This window comes from Podarcis vaucheri (assembly GCF_965113315.1).
Source record: "Podarcis vaucheri genome assembly, chromosome: 13".
Taxonomy (NCBI): Eukaryota; Metazoa; Chordata; class Lepidosauria; order Squamata; family Lacertidae; genus Podarcis; species Podarcis vaucheri.
The window spans coordinates 6,024,419-6,045,383 of record NC_138751.1 but is presented as its reverse complement, the minus strand read 5'-3'; the positions used below and the strand labels follow the sequence as shown (position 1 = coordinate 6,045,383).

The following is a 20,965-nucleotide window of genomic DNA, read 5'->3' as shown; positions in this document are numbered from 1 at the left end:
CTGAGGTCCAGCTCCGAGGGCCTTCTGGCGGTTCCCTCACTGCCAGAAGGGAAGTTACAGGGAACCAGGCAGAGGGCCTTCTCGGTGGTGGCGCCTGCTCTGTGGAACACCCTCCCACCAGATGTCAAAGAATTAAACAACTACAGTGGTGCCCTGCAAGACGAATGCCTCGCAAGACGGAAAACTCGCTAGACGAAAGAGTTTTCCGTTTTGGAGGTGCTTCGCAAAACGAATCTCCTATGGGCTTGCTTCGCAAGACGAAAATGTATTGTGAGTTCCTGCGGGGGTTGTTTCCTCCCCCCCTTTTTCTAAGCCGCTAAGCCGCTTATCAGCTGATCCGATAAGCTGATAAGCCACTAAAAGCCGCTAATAGCGCTAATCCTCTAATAGGCGAAGAGAATCACGGAACGGATTCTTTTCGTCTTGCGAGGCACCACTGTATCTGACTTTTAGAAGGCATCTGAAGGCAGCCCTGTTTAGGGAAGCTTTTAATATTTGATGAATTAGTGTAGTTTAATATTTTGTTGGAAGCTGCCCAGAGTGGCTGCGGAAACCGAGCCAGATGGGCAGGGTATAAATAATAAATTATTATTATTATTCTACAGTGGTACCTTGGTTTACAAACTTAATCGGTTCTGGAAGTCCATTCTCAAACTGAAACCATTCTTAAACCAAGACACGCTTTCTCTAATGAGGCCTCCCGCCGCTGGTGCCCTTCCACCATTCGGATTCCGTTCTTGGACCGACGTAAAGTTCCCAAATCAAGATGCTATTTCCAGTTTTGCTGAGTTTGTAAACCGAATCATTTTTAAACCGAGGTACTGCTGTACTACCATTCAATAATTCTATAACAGCCCTGCGAGGGAGCTCAGGCTGGGAGGTGGCAACCAGCTGCCAAGGTCCCCAATAACTTTTCATGCATGAGTGGAGACTTCTTGAACCAGGGTTGTATTGGTCGTACTACTCAATATTTTTGAGTATTTTGGTGTGTGTGTGTTCCCCCCCCCCCGCTTTTTGCATTTCTATTTATTGCCTATATGTGTGCACATTGTGTTTAAATGTACGTGTTAGAGATTTCACCCTTATTGTAAACCATTTTGAGAAGTTTCATATATAAGTGGACTTTAAAGCCTAAGTTAAAATAATATATTACATTAGGTTCAGAAGCAGTTTGCCGCAAATCAAAACTGGTGGTATTTCCCAGTGAGCTAATGCTTTTTAACTTTCTAATTTCTTTTAGGAAGATAACATAAAATGTCAAGGGAAGATGCCCGGGTCATCCCTGTGCGGGTGGCACTAAGGTGCCGCCCCCTTGTTCCTAAGGAACTTTCCGAGGGCTGTCAGATGTGTTTGTCTTTTGTCCCTGGAGAACAGCAGGTGAGGAAAGATTTGTAGAGTTTCTGTGTGTGTTTGTGTTTCATCTGCTCTAAAATGATGTGAGGGTCGATCATTAAAGATTTCCCCTGACCCACTTCCGGTAATTGTAAGGTAAAGGGACCCCTGACCATTAGGTCCAGTCGTGACTGACTCTGGGGTTGCGGCGCTCATCTCACTTTATCGGCCAAGGGAGCCGGCGTACAGCTTCCGGGTCATGTGGCCAGCATGACTAAGCCACTTCTGGTGAACCAGAACAGCGCACGGAAAGGCTGTTTACCTTCCCACCGGAGTGGTACCTATTTATCTACTTGCACTTTGAGGTGCTTTCGAACTGCTAGGTGGGCAGGAGCAGGGACCGAGCAACGGGAGCTCACCCCGTCTCGGGGATTCGAACTGCCGACCTTCTGATCGGCAAGCCCTAGGCTCTGTGGTTTAACCCACAGCGCCACCCGCGTCCCATTCCGGTTATTGTAGGAGGATGAAATTGCACGTTTATAATGATACATCTCTCCATTGGTAACATGGTACTTTGTCGCTCTGAACTCCTAACAGTTTCTCTGTTACTGGTGCTAACGTGGAGTAACGTCTGATTATGGAACCAATTGAATGCAGAGCAGTCATCAGGTTCCTTTACACACCCCGTCGCGGGGATTTGAACTGCCGACCTTCTGATTGGCAAGTCCTAGGCTCTGTGGTTTAACCCACAGCGCCACCCGCGTCCCTGGTAGCTATGTAGAGAAGGACTAATAACTGCCCAGTTTCGTTTGTCTCAGTCCATGGGAAGTATGTCAGGGGAAATCTTTAATGAACGCCTCTCCTATAACTAGCCTAGGAGAGACAGGTGTAGATTCACCCCACTATAAATGGGACCAGTTCTCAAATCCTCAAGAGCTGATTTTGCTGAGAGGTGAAACCATAGCCCTCACTACTTCTCTTCCTTCCTCACAGGTGGTTCTAGGTAATGACAAAGCATTCACATATGACTATGTCTTCGACCCGTCCACTGAGCAAGAGGAGGTGTTCAACGCCTGTATTTCTCCCCTTTTAATGGGCATCTTCAAAGGTGAGAGCTGTTGAGGTGGAACATGTTGGGAACATCTTCAGTAGGAAGTGGCCTGGTGACCTGGAGGAAAGGTGATGATTAAGTTCTTTGGCCACAAAAAGCAGCTCAAAAACCGCAAAACCCTTTCGTCTAGCAAGTTTTTCGTCTTGCGAGGCATTCATCTTGTGGGGCACCACTGTAACACTTTAAACAATTTATTTAACTGAAGTAATAACATTATAGCATATGTATCCATGTTTAACTGATGTGGTTAAACGTTTTGTTGTTTTTAAACAGACTGAGTTTTAGCAAACATGAAAAACTTAAAACAAATCCTTATTTCCTGATGAATAGCCTTTGGACTATAATGTAACGTAAATAGAAAACTCTCTTTAGAATTTTTTCCCCTCCAAAAGCATTTTATTTTAAAAATCCAATTTAAATAAAACAATCTGATTTATTTATTTTAATCATTGATTTTTATCCACCCTGATGCAGGCTGATTAGGCTGCCTAGGGACTGAGATATATTCAACTTGCTCCAGTCTGATTCTTGTCCTTGCTGTTGTCAAGACACGAAATACTATTAAGGGGCAGTTGTCGTCCTGGAAATGACCCTCACTTCTTTTTGCGTTCTTAATTCCACAGGATATAATGCCACGGTTTTAGCCTATGGACAGACGGGATCCGGAAAAACCTACTCCATGGGAGGTGCCTACACAGCCGACAAAGAGAACGATCCCACTGTCGGAATCATCCCTCGGGCAATAAAGCTTCTCTTCCAAGAAATGAAAGAGAGGGTGGGGTGGCAGTTCTTCCTGAAAGTCTCTTATTTAGAGGTAAGAGCCATCTATGCTGTCAATATTTTTGTACTTTTAAGAGCAGTTGCAGTGTAGGACCAAAAATATGCTTCTCCCTCACCTTGAAATCCAAGCCTCAGGGCCAAAATTACTTAAGAATTTTGTTGAGGTTGGGATCAGATGCCTCTGGGCAGGGATGGGCATTTTTTGACCAGTCAAAAAAGATTTGATTGGACAGGCATTTTCTAAAGCATTAGCTTTATTGAAAAAACAACAAAAGACAATCCTTTAATCACCAACAGGCTTGATGTCTGCGAATTACTAAAGCAAACTAGTTTAAACTGTTAAATCCATTGCTTTCAGTGGGTCTACTCTGCGTGATGGCCGACTGAGTCATGCCCAATGAAGTGAACAGCTTTTTTTTAATAAAAAAATTTAAATATTATCAATGTTACGTAAGATTTGTTACTTAAGTGGTTCCATGAACAGCTTTTCTGTTTGGCCTTTATCTTCTAATGCCCAGGTCAGCCTGCACTTCAAAACTGACTTAGAATTTATATTATTATTTGTTGTTGTTCTGTTATAGTACAACTGTTTTTAGAGGTAGAAACAGGCTGATTGTGATAATAAGGCCAAAGGCCTGCCCAGTTCAACATCCCTGACCAGACGCCTTTGGGAAGTCCATAAACTGGAGTAGAGGGCAGTGGCCTTTTTCTGCTGTTTCCCCCCAGTGTCTGGTATTCTGAGACTCAGTGCCTTTGCTATGCTGAAGCAGCATGTAGACTGAATTACAGAATGGTTGAGTTGGAAGGGAGCCTGGTGGTCATCTATTCCACCGCCTTTGCAATGCAGGAATATGCAGCTGTTGCATACTAGTAGCTATTATCCTCTATGACTTAAAGTAGAATCAGATGTTTAAGTGTCAGTTGATTGGTGTGCCAACCCTACCTTTAGATGGCCTTTTTAAAGAAAGTTTAATTTTTTTCTGTCTGTTTCAGCATACTGTGTTGCTGAAAATGTGCTTGTGGCTCCATAAACTGGCTCGGGTTGCTGTGCTGAACCTTTGCTATGAATCTTTGCTATAGATTGTAGTTGAGCTTAACACTCCCATTAATAATAACAATAATAGTTTATTATTCATACCCCGCCCACTCTGGGCGGCTTCCAACAAAACACTAAAATACAATAACCTATTAAAAATCAAAAGCTTCCCTAAACAGGGCTGCCTTCAGATGTCTTCTAAAAGTTTGGTAGTTATTTTTCTCTTTGACATCTGGTGGGAGGGCGTTCCACAGGGCGGGTGCCACTACTGATAAGGCCCTCTGCCTGGTTCCCTGTAACTTGGCTTCTCGCAGTGAGGGAACCGCCAGAAGGCACTCAGCGCTGAGCCTCAGTGTCCGAGCAGAACGATGGAGGTGGAGACGCTCCTTCAGATATACTGGACCGAGGCCCTTCCCGGTTCCCTTGCAAAGCTGTGACTTCCAAGGGGTTTAGGGCAGGAATACAAAAGCTGTGGCAATTCTATTCTGTTTGGCTTTTGAGATGTGTCAAACCTCTCTTCCAATCTGCTATCTTTTCTTCCTCAGATCTATAATGAAGACATCCTAGACCTCTTGGCACCAGCCAAAGAGCGGACAGCTCAAATCAGCATCCGTGAAGACCCCAAGGAAGGCATAAAGGTGGAGTCCCTGCCAGGATTTGTTATTTTTATAGAACAGGGTATAGCATGTCATAGAGGCAAGGCTGGTAGTGTCAAATAGATTCTGCCTTATTCTGTGGCAGACACGTGAAAGCTTTTTTGTGGGGGGTGGGGGAGAAATCTGATTGAAATAACCATTCAATTTAACTTTTAGCTTTACTGTGTGTCAGCTAAGCAGTCTCAACAACCCTCTGGCTCACGAGGAGACCCTCTCCAGAGCCTGAAGAGGTCGTCTTCGGGCTCTGTGGAGGGTCTCCTCCTGAGCAAGGAGGACTCTCCAGGATGTTCCCCATTTTATGTGATTTCATGTTTGCACGCAGTGGGGAGTCACCTGTACACTTACTAGTCAGGGCCTCAAACAGGGCCTTTCCAGTCCTATCTGGAGATGCAGGAGACGGAAGCTTCCTTTTCAAGTCAGGCCAATGACCCGCCTTGCTCTTTTTCCCAAAGAGAAGGGATCTGTCCTCCTACTCCATACACTGCCGGGCATGCCAAACAGCTAATTTAGCCTATGAATTCCCATAACAGACTCCTTTATCCAGAGGATGGCTAGGGTGAAGCTTCCCTTCTGGGAGCTTGAACACAGACTAGCAGTGGTCTGATTGCTCCAGATGGTCCCGATTCCGTCTGGACACAGAAAACACCTGTAACAAAAGCTCGGTAGGATTTTTTTAGAAAGATGCTGTTGATGAAGCGAAGGGAGGCGGAAAAAAAATTTCCTCCCCATTTTCTCTCTTGATACAGATTGTGGGGCTCACTGAGCACGTGGTGCATTCTGCTCAAGAGACCACCCTGTGCCTGGAGCAGGGGAACAACTCCCGAACGGTGGCTGCCACGGCCATGAACACCCAGTCATCACGCTCTCACGCCATCTTCACCATGACCATTGAACAGAAAAGCAAGAGCGACACGTAAGCAAAGGCGTTCAGACAACCTGTTCTCTTAAAAGCAAGGTCCATTGAAGGAAGGTTTGGGTTTTGCTGCCCGTGAGTGTGTGTTTTAGCACCTTGAGGCTGTGCTTAAGGGAGGGTGCCTTGCTTCAAGACAATGAGGGCAGAAAAAGTGGAAAATAACTGATTAAGGAGAGCTCTTGGCGTATTCAAAATGGTGCCTATCGAACAACTATGTCACGCAGTGGCGTAGCATGGGTTGTCAGCACCCGGGGCAAGGCAAGTAATTTGCGCCCCCTAACCCGTGGATTTGCGCACCCTAACCCCCAGATGTTGCGCCCGGTGCGGCCGGCCCCCCCTGCACCCCCCACGCTACGCCACTGATGTCACGGGAGGATGGAGCAAACTTGTTTTCTCTTCCTGGAGGATAAAACCTCCAGGAATGGCTTCAGATTACAAAAAAGGAGATTCAGACTAAACATCAGGAAGAACTTTCTGACAGTAAGAGCTGTTTGACAGTGGAACAGACTCTTACTAGAGCTCGTGGACTCTCCTTCCTTGAAGATTTTTAAGCAGAGGTTGCATGGTGATCTGTCATGTGTGAGCTAGCTGAGATTCCCGCATTGCAAGGGGGTTGGACTAGATTACTCGTGGGGGTCCCTTCCGACTCTACAGTTCTATGATTCTCTGATTCCCCAGCCTAGTGCCTATCAGATGCTTTGGACTGCAGCAGCTGTGCTGGCTGGGGCTGATGGGAGCTTTAGCCCCAAACATCTGGAGGGGCAGCAGGTTGGGGAAAGCTGGATTCTTGTTACAGCCTCAGGGGTTTTTATTCATTGCTCTGTGAGTGAAATGCTCCTACCTCTGACTTAGGAACACCAGTTTTTGTTCCAAGCTGCACCTCGTAGACCTTGCTGGTTCAGAAAGGCAAAAGAAGACCAAAGCAGAAGGTGATCGACTTCGGGAAGGTGAGTAGTAAAAATTTCTGGTGGCATGTTAAGTTTGTCCCCATGGTGGATTGTGATCTGTTTTGTGTTAGAAATCCTCGCTTCAAAGGGACCTTGTTTTTAGAAATAGCTGTCCAGGCCTGCCTAATTTAAGATCAATGGTTTATATGGCCCCCTCCTCCTCCTCCTTCTTCACTCTCTAAGCTACCATCTCAAGGCAATTTACACATAAGATAATTAAAACAGCTAAGAACACAAAAACAATACATTTAAAGCAAGATGAAAACTCTAATTAGTCGTCAGTAATGGTAAATTTATCCAGCTGGGTAAATCTGTGAACAAAAATATAGTATATGCATAAAATTTGTCATCCTCGTCTATTAATTGGTTTAGAGTCAGTATACCCACATCCATACAATTGCCCCATACAACCATTTTTCCATGGTTGTTAGAGTAGGATTTCCACACAGAGTCAGTTTAACGTGGAAGATTTGGTCAAATAATTTTTTATTAGCCATTACGTTCCATAACTTTCTAACTGACAAGATTGATTCAAAAGAATCCTGGGTTTTAATATATTTTGATCCTAATGCTGTCCATTCAGATAAAGGAGCTATATATGTACAGTGGTGTCCCGCAAGACGAATGCCTCGCAAGACGGAAAACTCGCTAGACGAAAGGGTTTTTCGGTTTTGCGTTGCTTCGCTAGACGAATTTCCCTATGGGCTTGCTTCGCAAGACGAAAACGTCTTGCGTTTTTTTAAAAAGCCGCTTGAAGAGGCGCAGTTGCGACGGACCGTGCTTTGCAAGACGAAAAACATCGCAAGACGAAAAGACTCGCGGAACGAATTCTTTTCGTCTTGCAAGGCACCACTGTATAGTCTAGGATTGCTCAATTTGGAAAATTATCCCTAATTTTGGGTTTTCAGTGTCAAGTATTTGACAGTAAATAAGCTTCACAATATGGTTCCGGAACGGTTCCTTTGAACTCTACAATTCTAAAAGTGTTGATCTCGGCTCTCCATCTCTTTCCCCTTTTGCATGTTTGCATGTTTAGGTATCAACATCAACAAAGGACTTCTCTGCCTGGGGAATGTCATCAGTGCTCTTGGAGAGGAAAGCAAGAAGGGCAATTTTGTCCCTTATAGGGACTCTAAGTTAACACGCCTTTTGCAAGGTAAGTGTGGGAGCCAAAAAGTCCAGGGAATCATCTTGTGCCTCTGAAAACCTTTCATCTCCCAAAAGTGGTTGTTTTTTTTTTACCTAAAGTAAAGGTAAAGGAACCCCTGACCATTAGGTCCAGTCGTGACCGACTCTGGGGTTGCAGCGCTCATCTCGCTTTATTGGCCGAGGGAGCCGACGTACAGCTTCCGGGTCATGTGGCCAGCATGACCAAGCTGCTTCTGGTGAACCAGAGCAGCACACAGAAACGCCGTTTACCTTCCCGCTGGAGCGGTACCTATTTATCTACTTGCACTTTGACATGCTTTCGAACTGCCAGGTTGGCAGGAGCAGGGACCGAACAACGGGAGCTCACCCCGTCGCGGGGATTCGAACCGCCAACCTTCTGATTGGCAAGTCCTAGGCTCTGTGGTTTAACCCACAGCACCACCCACGTCCCCTTTTTACCTAAACAGTCGCCCTATTTTTCTCCCTTCAGATTCCTTGGGAGGCAATAGCCACACCTTGATGGTGGCCTGTGTGAGCCCAGCAGATTCGAACCTCGAGGAGACTTTGAATACCCTTCGATATGCTGACAGGGCCAGAAAAATTAAGAACAAGCCGGTAGTGAATATTGACCCTCAGGCAGCAGAGATTGGCCGGCTAAAGCTGCAGGTGTGTCTGTGGGCTACTAGATTTGGAGGGGCGGCAGAGGAGTTGGCTGCAGAGATGTGGGTGGTGGTGGGGTTGTGAGCCGAAGATGCAGGCCAGTATTGATGCTTACTTGAAAGAGCTGCCACAGAACCACAGGCTGAATTTTCTGATGGGTGAGAAACAGTTAAAAGTAGCCATTTTCTCTCCTTCAGGTTCAACAGCTGCAGGTCTTACTGCTGCAGGCTCATGGAGGGACGCTTCCTGTGTCTATTGGGTGAGGACTGCTGGCCAACAACACATGTGACACTCACTCTTCAGTGCTAAAGGCAGCCTGTACTTTTTCCATAAACGTTCATTACTGCAGACCTAAGCAATGAAGGCACTGGTGCAGAGATCTCCGCAAACATAATTGGCAAAGCTTTGTCTGGCCTCAAGGCTTGAATTGATGAGATTCACTTGGAAAACTGCTGCCCTATTTAAGAGAGCGTTGAAAGTTAATACGTTGCCAAGACTAAACATCCAAACGCTGCCTGACTTTGAATTTTTTGACTGCAGGATGTGTCACTCCTTCTTAAGCATACAAATTTAATTAACAGAATTCTGGATACAAATCCAGGTCTGGTGCTGCTGCCTTTTCTGTCTTTCTCAAGCTCCTCTTATTCTTCCTCTTGCTTCAAGCCTGCTTAGCATCTTGCTTTCTGTCAAAACCCCATTCTCTAAAAACATGCCTGAAAACCTGCTCTTCCTGAGCCACTGCAAGCCTTCCCTCTTCTGTGGCTCCTTGTAAGTTGGCCCATACTTTTTTCTTTTTCTTCTTTGTTTTATTTGCCTGCACTTATTGCTGTCCCATTGGGGTGATTTGAGTGGTCCATTTTCCATGCAAGGCTCCCTCTCTTTCATAGAAAACACACAATGCTGTACCCACAGAACTACATGAAAAGGACTGTCTTAGTTAGCCAACACAAATTTGCACGCTTGTCTAACATCCTGCCCGTCTGAGCAGGTAGGATTAGGCAGGGTGTGTGTGTTTCGTTCCTCTGATGTCATTGTGCCATTTAGAGTCACCAGAAATGCTTTCAAGTCCCAGTGCAAATCTGGGGACAAGAATCTCAGCTCCCTTCCAGTTTGGGGCTGGGAACAAGGGGATTGCCTTTTGTTTGTTTTCTATAGAAAAATACATCTATGCTGCAATTTCATTAAAAAAAATTCAAAGCAGCTTGCAGCTTATATATGTGTGTGTGTGTGCGTGCAATAAAAGCAACACAAAGATTTAAAATTGAACACCACAAGCTAACAATTACAGAAAGTGTTTTTCTTAGTGTTCTGCGTAAGCCTGAAGGCATAGAAAAGTTTTAAGCAAACAGTTAATATAGAAAATGCCTGCAGCTGCGCTGCTTTGATTTGGAAATGCATGGAAAGCAGAGAGATGATTATTTCCAAGTGTGTTTAAAGCCTGGGCAGAGCCCACTCTCTGAAGATATTCTGGCAAGGTGACAATTTCTGAACCCCCACGTCAATCCTGTTTATGCACTGCCTGGAAGGGGGTTATTCTGCAGTTTTGAGAATAATAGAGGAGAAAACGTCTAGTGTGTTCTTCTGTGACATGAAATAATCTTTAACTCATATTTAAGATACTTTTTCTAGCAGTGTAGCCTTGTCCTTCCTTGGATTTACTTTTAACTCGCCCTTCCAGGAATCTGGGCTCTTTTTTTTCCTTCTTGAATGAGATAAATCTTCCTTAGTGTGCCGGATGCAGGCAGATGACTAGCCAATAAACCACTTAGAGGCTTTATTACAACTGAGTGGTATATGAATTTCGTTAAATAAATAAATGCTTCCTGCTTAAACTTCCAGTGGTGAGCCCTCGGAAAACCTGCAATCTCTGATGGAGAAAAATCACTCCCTCGCGGAGGAAAATGAAAAACTAAGCCGCGGCCTCAGTGAAGCAGCAGGCCAGCTTGCCCAGATGCTGGAAAGAATCATTGTGGTAAGGCCTCAGATATTTAGGGGGTGGGGTGACTGGTGGCGGTGACACTTTTCGTGGCATAGGCATGACTTCCCATCAGTGAGTTCAGAAAGAGGGCTATTCTGTTGGCAAAAATGCAGTCTTGTGACTTCATTTAAGAGTTTAGGAATTATTTTTTAAATGCAGTGGTGTGAGTGATTATTGAAATTGCTGGCTGGTTTTTATGTGCAGTGGTACCTCGGGTTACGTACGCTTCAGGTTACAGACTCCGCTAACCCAGAAGTAGTACCTTGGGTTAAGAACGTTGCTTCAGGATGAGAACAGAAATCGTGCTCCGGCGGCACGGTGGCAGCAGGAGGCCCCATTAGCTAAAGTGGTGCTTCAGGTTAAGAACAGCTTCAGGTTAAGAACTGACCTCCGGAATGAATTAAGTACTTAACCCAAAGGACCACTGTACAGGTGACGACCATTTTGTGTGGGGGTCCCGTTCCTGGCCCCCGTTCTTCCCTCTTCGGGTGCATTTGCACATGCCTAAAATGGTCGCTGTCTGTACTCATTGGAACATATTGTAACGTGAGATCTACTCAGCGTTAGACCCATACTTATTACTGCTTAAATCAGTGTGGTGTAGTGGTTGGAGCAGGCTTCCTCAAACTCGGCCCTCCAGATGTTTTGAGACTACAGTTCCCATCATCCCTGAACACTGGTCCTGTTAGCTGGGGATCGTGGGAGTTGGAGGCCAAAAACACCTGGAGGCCGAGTTTGAGGAAGCCTGGGTTAGAGTGTCAGACTAGGACCTGGGAGACCAAGGTTCAATGGGTGACCTTGGGGGCTAGCCACTGCCTCTCAGCCAAATCTTCCTCACAGGCCTGTTTTGGGGGATTAAATGAGGGCAGAACCATGTATGCCACCTTGAGCTCCTTGGAGGAAAAAATGGGATACAAATGCAACAAACTAAACAAGAATAGATTTAGTTGACTTAGCCCAACTCTGAACTTCAACTGACTGGGGCCAAATACGTCACCTGGCCACCACCTCCTAAGCCAGCTGTTTTCGACCTGGTGCCCTCCAGAAGTTTCTCGACTCCCATCATGCCCTGCCAGCATCGCTAGAGGTTGAGGACGATGGAGTTGTAGTCACATCCTTTGGTTTAATTCAAAACTATCCCATGATGCACAACCGGCTTCCCACTTTCTGCAGACGGAGCAGCAGAACGAAAAGATCAGCACAAAGGTGGAAGAGCTCCAGAAACATGATGCGTAAGTAGTTGTTCTCTGTGCACGCTCTTAGCTGTTCAAAATTGCAGACCGATTGCTCATGGGACTGGCTACGTCTAAAAGACAGGAAGTGAGACTGGTGGGCTGCTTTGAAAGGGCACTTTTGGGCATGAGTATGGGACGTGGGTGGCGCTGTGGGTTAAACCACAGAGCCTAGGACTTGCCGATCAGAAGGTTGGCGGTTCGAATCCCCGCGACGGGGTGAGCTCCCGTTGCTCGGTCCCTGCTCCTGCCAACCTGGCAGTTCGAAAGCACACCAAAGTGCAAGTAGATAAATAGGTGCCGCTCCGGCGGTTTCTGTGCGCTGCTCTGGTTCGCCAGAAGCGGTTTAGTCATGCTGGCCACACGACCCGGAAGCTGTATGCCGGCTCCCTCGGCCAATAAACCAAGATGAGCGCCGCAACCCCAGAGTCAGCCACGACTGGGCCTAATGGTCAGGGGTCCATTTACCTTTATGGGCAGCAAAAGTAAAAACAGGTGTTGTATTATGAGGTAGGAGGAATAAATAAATAATCCACATGTAGGTCAGTTAGAGCAGGATGAGTCTATTCAATCAAGCATCTGCATGGCATAAAACTAACACCAACTCGTGAGTAAGTTCTTGTGTGACTGGATTTCAGGCTGAAACTCGACCTGCAGAAGCTGCTGGAGGCTCTGGAGGATCAAGAACTGAAAGAGCACGTGGAACTAATTCGCCACCTGCAGCAAGTAATCGTCCAGTTTCTGGTAAGGATCCCTTTGGGGACATGAGGACGTTTCATGGTTGATGGAACCCGCTGCTTCGGCTGCCTTTCCCAAATTTGGGGAATAAGCAAGAAGCATTCAGGACATTCTGTGTTGGTGGCTTCCAGAGAAGTTCAAAAGTAGACCAAGCAGCTCCTTTTTGTTTGGGGTGAGATCTTGCTGGTGTTTGCAGCATGTAACATTTCAAACTGCACAGAGCATTTGGCAGACCTTAGGACTGTCTTGTGGCGCCAGGCAAACCTTGTGTGTTCTCCGCAGAGTGAAACCCCTGCTGGCGTTACGGACATGGACACATCTGATCAAGACTCCAGCGCTGTAAGTAAGAGGCCTCCTAACTTGATGCAAATCCTGTGTTTACTTTTCAATGCATAGTTAGAGGTTTCTTGGCAACAGGATCCCAGCTACAATAAGGGACTGATGGAAGCAACACCTTTATTTAGAAGATTATTTTGTTATTGTTGTTGTTGTTTAGTTGTTTAGTCGTGTCCGACTCTTCGTGACCACCTGGACCAGAGCACGCCAGGCACTCCTGTCTTCCACTGCCTCCCGCAGTTTGGTCAAACTCATGCTGGTAGCTTCAAGAACACTGTCAAACCATCTTGTCCTCTGTCGTCCCCTTCTCCTTGTGCCCTCCATCTTTCCCAACATCAGGGTCTTTTCCAGGGAGTCTTGTCTTCTCATGAGGTGGCCAAAGTCTTGGAGCCTCAGCTTCAGGATCTGTCCTTCCAGTGAGCACTCAGGGCTGATTTCCTTCAGAATGGAGAGGTTTGATCTTCTTGCAGTCCATGGGACTCTCAAGAGTCTCCTCCAGCACCATAATTCAAAAGCATCAATTCTTTGGTGATCAGCCTTCTTTATGGTCCAGCTCTCACTTCTATATATCACTACTGGGGAAACCATAGCTTGAACTATACGGACCTTTGTCAGCAAGGTGATGTCTCTGCTTTTTAAGATGCTGTCTAGGTTTGTCATTGTTTTCCTCCCAAGAAACAGGTGTCTTTTAATTTCGTGACTGCTGTCACCATCTGCAGTGATCATGGAGCCCAAGAAAGTAAAATCTCTCACTGCCTCCATTTCTTCCCCTTCTATTTCCAGGAGGTGATGGGCCCAGTGGCCATGATCTTGGTTTTTTTGATGTTGAGCTTCAGACCATATTTTGCGCTCTCCTCTTTCACCCTCATTAAAAGGTTCTTTAATTCCTCCTCACTTTCTGTCATCAAGATTGTGTCATCTGCATATCTGAGGTTGTTGATGTTTCTTCCGGCAATCTTAATTCTGGCTTGGGATTCATCCAGCCCAGCCTTTCGCATGATGAATTCTGCATATAAGTTAAATAAGCAGGGGGACAATATACAGCCTTGCCGTACTCCTTTCCCAATTTTGAACCAATCAGTTGTTCCATATTTAGAAGATTTTAGGGACCACTTAATAAAATAGCTCTCTAATTGGTATGCACATAAGATTGTAGAAAAGCAAAGCACACAAAACATTTTTTTAAAAAAATCCAGATGTTAGTTAAACCTTTGTCTCTCTCCCCCCCTAGGTGTCAGAAGGTGACCTGGATGCTCAAGGGTCCTCTGATGAGTACGCCACTCGGCACGCTCTCCACCAAGCTCAGATGTCCAAAGAGTTGCTGGAGCTCAACAAAGCCCTGGCTCTGAAGGAGGCCTTGGCAAGGAAGATGTCTCAGAACGACAGCCAGCTGGAGCCCATCCAATGCCAATACCAGGTAACAGCAGCTGACCAGGAAGGAGTGAGCATCTGTACACCCAGTGGGCTGCTTGACTGGGTGCCTAGCAAGCCACAGGAGGACAGCCTCTCCTTTTCTTAAGTGGAGATGTGGCCTGTTGGAAAGAAACAGCTGTAGCTGGAGGGGCTGCTTTTGGTGGGGTGCTGAAAAAAATGTATGTATGTGTGTGTTTAAATCAAGACCAGCATCAAGGACCTGGAAATGGAGGTGGCCAAACTGCAGAAGGAAAAAGAAGACTTGGTCCTTGGCATTCATATGACGAAGAAGGATGTCAGCCAAGCAAAGTAAGAGGCACCTAATCGGGAGGTTTGAGAGGGGAAGGTTGTTGACTTCACGACTGCAGGGCTGCGGTGTTCATTTCAGACTCAGCGAACGGCGCAGGAAGCGGCTTCAGGAGCTGGAAGGGGAAATGGCAGATCTGAAGAAGAAGCTGAAGGAGCAGTCGAAGCTCCTGAAGATGAAAGAATCCAGTGAGCAGACAGTGTGCAAACTGAACCAGGAGATCCGGGTATGTAGTAGTAGTAATAAAAATAAATAGATGGATAGATAGATAGATAGATAGATAGATAGATAGATAGATAGATAGATAGATTGTTATTTATACCCTGCCCATCTGGCTGGGTTTCCCCAGCCACACTGGATGGCTCCCAACAGAATATTATTAATAATAAAAAAGTGACAAAACATCAAACATTAAAAACTTCCCTGAAGAGGGCTGCCTTCAGATGTCTTCTAAAAGTCAGAGTTGCTTATCTCCTTGACATCTGATGGGAGGGCATTCCACAGGGTGGGTGCCACTACCGAGAAGGCCCTCTGCCTGGTTCCCTGTAATTTGGCTTCTCACAGGGAGGGAACTGCCAGAAGGCCCTTGGAGCTGGGCCTCAGTGTCCAGGAAGAACGATGGGGGTGGAGACGCTCCTTCAGGTCTACTGGGCCTTTGAGGCCATTTAGGGCTTTAAAGGCCAGCACCAACATTTTGAATTGTGCTCGGAAACGTAACACCCAGAGGGTACAATAAGAAAGATAATGGGGTTTGTGGTGTGGATAGCCGACAAGGTTGGCATTTTATTGGTTCATGTTTGATGGACACTGTAACTGTATAACTGGCACTTTAGATGTGTGTATTTTTTTATAATCTTGGGAAAGCAGTTCGTTCTTACCCTGACTGCCATTACGTTTCTCAGCTACTGTTTAAAAGCAACAGCAACTTGTTTAAGTTTGAATGCTTGCTTTTTCAGTCATGAGAGCTAGAAAAACCAAGAAATTTTGAATGGGATTCTTGGGAAGTTATCAAGGCTGTGCGAAAGAAACGAAGGATTTGGAGAATTTAAACTCCCCAGTCCGTGCCAAAAGCTTTTATCAATCGAGCTGATTTCCTGAAGTCCTCCAAGCTGCGTGCTCCAAAAAATTTCAAGGTTTCTAAGAATCTGGGCATCTCAGTGTTTGTTTCAGCGATAGGCAATGCGGTTCCCTCAAGACGTCAAACTTGCCCATCCGTCATCCCTGACCTTTGACTGTGCTGAGGCCAATGGAAGTTGGGAGCCTTGAATACACCTGCTAGGCAGATTCTCACCCAAGGCCTTTCCTCCTCCTCCTCCTTTGTTCCCCCTTCAGGCGATGAAGAGTCAACGTGTTCAGCTGATACGTCAAATGAAAGAGGACTCTGAGAAGTTTAAGCAGTGGAGGCAACAGAAAGACAAGGAAGTCATCCAGCTGAAGGCACGGGTGAGTCGAGCGTCAGCACTGAACTGTACCAGAAAAGCCCTGCAGCCGCTGGGTGTTCTCATGGGGAAGCCCACAAGGAGAAGCTGAATGCAATGGTACTCTCCCAGCTTGTGATTGTAGGCAGACAGCCTCTGACCCTGGAATCTAACCACCCTAGGACTCAGTCTGACTCGGATAAAAGACTTGGATAAAATAGCCAAAAGCAGCTTCCAAAATTGAAGGACAGGCAAGCAAGAAATCCCTTCTGCTCTCAAAGGGAAGGCAAACTGGACTCCAAAAGCCACAGAACAGACAGAACTCTATTAGCAAAACTTGTGGCTAAATAAGAATAAGCAAAGACCTGGTAGGCGCTGGCACCAAGATACTGTCTCTCTTTGATCCCTCCAAATTCTCCTGTCTTCTGATTCACTCCTTTCTCCCTAAGATTTAGTTGTTTAATTGACTTTCAGGAGCACACTCCTGTAAAAGAGTTGTTTTATTTTTCGTTAATTGCTTTGGAGGAAGGACATATTCGTGAACCTTATCTGTACCAGCAGCCTCATGAAGGTCAGTTGGAGTCACTAACGAGCGGCCTTCATCCTGCTGCATGATCTCAACTTGACTAAAGTCTTGCCAAGCCTTCTGTTTCTCATGATTCACCAGGGTCCAGCCAGCCAAACATTTCTGCCATTAAAGCAGACCTTTGATCTTGCCCTAAATCGTTAGCCAGTTCTCTTGGACAAGTTTGCTACCATTCCACTCCAGTTTCCATACATGCACATCCACTCCACTCCATACATGCAAATCTCCCCCCCCCACACACACACACAAAAATGACCTAAATAACTTCCAGTATTATCGCTTAAGCTGCTGCTTTCTGTGTTCCTTATAATAAGTAATACCATTGGCCTAGTTCAGTGTAATCTAAACTGTTTGGCTGTGGCTCTCTAGTCTTCCTTGAGACACCAGGAATTTGAATTGTCCTGGGTTCTGTTTTCCAAGCATTTCAAATTACTTGATGAGGTCTCTAGGATACAGGTGGGTTTAACGCCTCTATAAAAGTGGGTCACAAGACTTGCTAAGTTTGAGTGCAGACCACAAATCACTGTCCTGCTTGGTTGTTGAAAGGTCAGCCATTTTGACTCTTTGTCTTTCAGGATCGCAAGAGGCAGTATGAACTTGTCAAACTAGAGCAAGACTTCCAAAAGCAAGCCACCGTCCTCCGGCGAAAAGCAGAGGAGGTGAGTGGCCTTGGGTAGCAATATCTTCCGCCTGGTGAAGCACCACTGTTTTTAAAATAATCTACAGAGATTAGACAGGCTGAGACTTTGAATGCTTTGTGTAGAGAGACAAGGGACAGGTCCCAAGGTTAGAATTCCCTGATTCAGTAAATCAGAAGTGGGGGAATAGTGTACAAAGCTCTTCCCTCCCTCTGATTGTGTAGAGAGTCTAGAATATGTGGTGTTAAATGGAGTATGCTTGACTTAATTCTGCCTCTAGGATTCATAGTTTAAACCAGGGCTGGAGAACCGGTGGCCTTCCAAACATGGTCAGCCTCTGACTCCCAACAGCCAGCCTGGCCAGCGGTCAGGGGGTAATGAGAGTTGTATTCAACAAGAACTGGAGGGCCACAGGTGGTTCTCCTGTCCGGGTTTAAGACACTAACTTTGCTGGAAAGCCTAGCATAGATCGGAGGTCAATGGCATAGTAACTAGAGGATAGGTAACAGCTTTCTTGTAATCTTCAATGAGTTAACCTCAGTCCTACATTGCAGGGGCTTGGACTAGTTGGCCCTCGAGATCCCTTCCAACTCTACAATTCTATGATTCTAAGTACTTGCTTACACATTTTTAATTCTCCGTTTGTCCTCGTCAGCCATGCTGGCTGAGGCTCTTTATTTTAAAGCAAAGAGTTTTTAGAATACTGACTTCAAAGCCCGTGAAAATCCTCATTTTTGAGTAGGAGAACATCAAATCTCTTCTCGGAGCACATTGATGGTTACATTTTTGTCCCACCCTTCTGAGGCAGAGGTAGGAAACCTCTGGCTGTGGGTCGCAGGGCCGATTCCCCCAAACCGCACCCGCCTGCCTCACACCTGAAGTCATAAGTGCAAGGCAGGCAAAGAAACGGCTGTGAAGGAACAATCGGGAGCTTAAATTGTGCTCCTAGTTGCTCCTTGGCTAGCTGGGTTTGCTGACAGTGAGCCCTTTTTGAAGACGCTACAGGCATGGTTTGGATGCAAGCTGCCCTTGCAGAAGGACATCCTCCCCGCTTTTGCAGTCAGCTTTGGATCTGCAAATTGACAAGTTCAAAGGGACTCTTTGTTAGCACCGGTCAACTAATAAGTGCCGATAGGGAGCCCCTTTGAATTTGTTCCATCCCTGTTGAAAATGGCCTGTGGAGGGTTGGCCAGCTCTTGATCTGACCCTTGGGCTATAGCAGCCCCCACCTCCAGCTCTTCATCCTCCTAAAATCCCAGGGGGAGGCTAGCTTTCGAGAGTGGCTATCCTAAGGTCACCCAGTGAGCTTCATTGCCAAGCAAGGGATTTTGAAAGTTTGGGTCCTGTTTCAACACACCAGCCTCCACCCCTCTCTCACAGGCCGCTGCTGCCAACAAGCGCTTAAAGGATGCTCTCCAGAAACAGCAAGAGGCTACCAATAAGCGAAAAGAGAACGTCAACCGCGGGATCGAGGGAGTTGCTGCTCGGGTGAAGGTAGGGGCCGTAGCTCTCCTTGTTTCTGCTTAGGGCAGATTCACAGTGGCTCAAGTGGCTTATTCCAGGGGAGAGGCAAAGTTGGCTTGCAGGCACCACGGGGTGGGTTTTGGCCACCTTTCCGCCGACCCTCTGTCGTAACCAGCTTCCATCTTGCGCAGAGCTGGCTCGCGAATGAAGTGGAGGTCCTTGTTAGCATCGAAGAGGCTCAGCGCCACCTCAACGACCTCCTGGAGGACCGGAAGACCTTGGCGAAGGAGATTGCCTCGCTTAAAGAGAAGCGAGATGCTGGGGAGAACCTCCCGTCAAAGTACAAGGTGGGCAGTGAGGCAGGCTGCAGCGGAGAGGGGGAAGGAAGAGACCGTGTGTTCTGTCTAATCCACTTTCTCTTTGGTGTTGGGGTCTTCTGATGCAGGTATAGGCCACTTTCCAAAGGCCGCGTGCCAGTAGTGGGCAGGGCCACAGACAAAAGTGGGTGGAGCAACGAGTGTGAATTCTGCCATCCAGGCATTTTCAGTGCTCATTCAGACATTTTACCTAGGTATAACACTCCAGGAGGTGCAAAGGGGGCAGGGGAGAAGGAGACCGCCGATGGGCAGATAGAAAGGCTTGGGGGCTGCATTTGACCCCCAGATTCCCTACCCCTGCTGTAAAGGGTGAGTTCTCTCATTCTGCACTGGAGACAGGAGATCTTCCAGAAGCTGGTTTTGCTTCACCACCATGGCAGATCCCCTTCCAGAGGGGAAAATCAAAGTCTTGCCCTGCTGGAAATAGCTACTGCTGCTTCTCTTAGAGTTAAACTGCCACATCTTCTGAACTGAGTCCCACCTCCTCTCCCTGTGCTCTGCTTATTTTCTGATTCCGTTCCCATCCTCCTTTTCCAGAGGCGCACGTTTTCCCATAAAGCTGCGGAAATGGAGCATTCCATCGCCAAGCAAATAGAGAGCCTCGAAACAGAGATGGAGCTCAGGTATGGGGTGTTTTCATGTCTCAGAAGAAGCAAAGCCACAACAAAGAGTGTAAGAAAAACTCCTCTAGCTCAAGCTGGAGGCTAATCTAGCCTGGTGTAGGAATTTAGAGGCATATGGACTCCAATATATAACCTTAATTGACTAGTACCTATTCGCTCTTGTAGTCCATTGATTTTCTAACCCCCTTTTAAGGCTGTCTGAGCTCTAATGTTCATCATCTCATGGTTGCAAATTCCATAGTTCTAACTATGCATTGCAGGGGGGTGGACTAGATGACGCTTGGGGTCCCTTCCAACTCTACAGTTCTACGATTCTTCAATCTTCTGTTGCTGTGTAACATTCATCTTCTTGTTCTGAAAACACCTGGGAAAGCTTATTGTGGCTGTTTCCTGTGGAAAGGGGATAAGAGGTGGCAGATTCAGGAGGTGCTGAAGTTTCCCTCTCAGTCCTCCAGTCATCTATCTGCCACTCTGCTGCACCATCTCTGGACCACAGCAGGTCTCTTAGGAAATTAACCCCAGCCTGGCAGCCTAAGCAACTGCGTATTCACCCAGGGCTGCTGCTGATGCTCTGGTCACAGTTCCTCCTACACAAGCAGGGGCCAAATTGCCCAAGTTCCCCATACGATTTGCTGTCTTGGCAAATCCCCTGCGAACTCATGCAGTCGCTTCTTCTTCCCAAGGAGCGCCCAGATTGCTGACCTGCAGCAGAAACTGCTGGACGCAGACGCCGGCGACCGCACCAAGCAGCGCTGGGAGAGCATCACCAACCTTGCGGAAGCCAAGTGTGCCATCAAATACCTGATTGGCGAAGTAAGCTTGAGTGGCAGCAGAGGAGGCGGGCGGGAACGAAGAGGCAGGCGGCTCTGGAATGGAACCAGGGATTTGAATCTCTAGAACAAATAAGAGGCCTTGGGGTGGAAGGGGCAGTGACACAGTGGCAGTGACCCCTCGTGGGCTAAAGGGGGCAGCCCTCCTAGCTTCTGTTGCTTGACAGCTCAACTCTTTCTCAAAGATAGTTCTGTACCTTTCCTGTACTGAATGAGCACAATGATGCCAGTTGGCAAGATAATATTTTTATTATTTGTACCTGCCCACCTGACGGGGTTGCCCTAGCCACTCTAGCCAACAAATATAGAAGCACAATCAAACATTAAAAACTTCCATATACGGGGCTGCCTTTAAATGTCTTCAGATGTAGAGTTATTTATCTCCTTGACATGTGACGGGAGGGTATTCCACCGAGAAGTCTCTCTGCAACTTGACTTTTT

The 20,965-nt window shown here is 46.7% G+C and overlaps 1 protein-coding gene across 4 annotated transcripts in view; it reads left to right on the top strand.

Moving 5' to 3' along the window:
* Nucleotides 1-20,965, top strand: part of LOC309517912 (chromosome-associated kinesin KIF4-like) — a 36,293-nt gene that overhangs the window by 2,852 nt on the left and 12,476 nt on the right. For all 4 annotated transcript variants that reach the window (XM_082197515.1, XM_082197516.1, XM_082197514.1 and 1 more), the window contains 22 exons: nucleotides 1,241-1,377; nucleotides 2,326-2,440; nucleotides 3,067-3,257; nucleotides 4,805-4,897; nucleotides 5,662-5,828; nucleotides 6,681-6,775; nucleotides 7,812-7,931; nucleotides 8,415-8,590; nucleotides 8,782-8,843; nucleotides 10,424-10,556; nucleotides 11,736-11,794; nucleotides 12,433-12,538; nucleotides 12,815-12,871; nucleotides 14,100-14,285; nucleotides 14,487-14,590; nucleotides 14,670-14,814; nucleotides 15,921-16,031; nucleotides 17,168-17,251; nucleotides 18,611-18,724; nucleotides 18,886-19,041; nucleotides 19,609-19,694; nucleotides 20,378-20,507. In XM_082197515.1, the coding sequence (XP_082053641.1) occupies nucleotides 1,255-1,377; nucleotides 2,326-2,440; nucleotides 3,067-3,257; nucleotides 4,805-4,897; nucleotides 5,662-5,828; nucleotides 6,681-6,775; nucleotides 7,812-7,931; nucleotides 8,415-8,590; nucleotides 8,782-8,843; nucleotides 10,424-10,556; nucleotides 11,736-11,794; nucleotides 12,433-12,538; nucleotides 12,815-12,871; nucleotides 14,100-14,285; nucleotides 14,487-14,590; nucleotides 14,670-14,814; nucleotides 15,921-16,031; nucleotides 17,168-17,251; nucleotides 18,611-18,724; nucleotides 18,886-19,041; nucleotides 19,609-19,694; nucleotides 20,378-20,507 (2,613 nt within the window). In that variant the 5' untranslated portion in view covers nucleotides 1,241-1,254. The remainder of the gene's footprint in view (nucleotides 1-1,240; nucleotides 1,378-2,325; nucleotides 2,441-3,066; nucleotides 3,258-4,804; nucleotides 4,898-5,661; nucleotides 5,829-6,680; nucleotides 6,776-7,811; nucleotides 7,932-8,414; nucleotides 8,591-8,781; nucleotides 8,844-10,423; nucleotides 10,557-11,735; nucleotides 11,795-12,432; nucleotides 12,539-12,814; nucleotides 12,872-14,099; nucleotides 14,286-14,486; nucleotides 14,591-14,669; nucleotides 14,815-15,920; nucleotides 16,032-17,167; nucleotides 17,252-18,610; nucleotides 18,725-18,885; nucleotides 19,042-19,608; nucleotides 19,695-20,377; nucleotides 20,508-20,965) is intronic.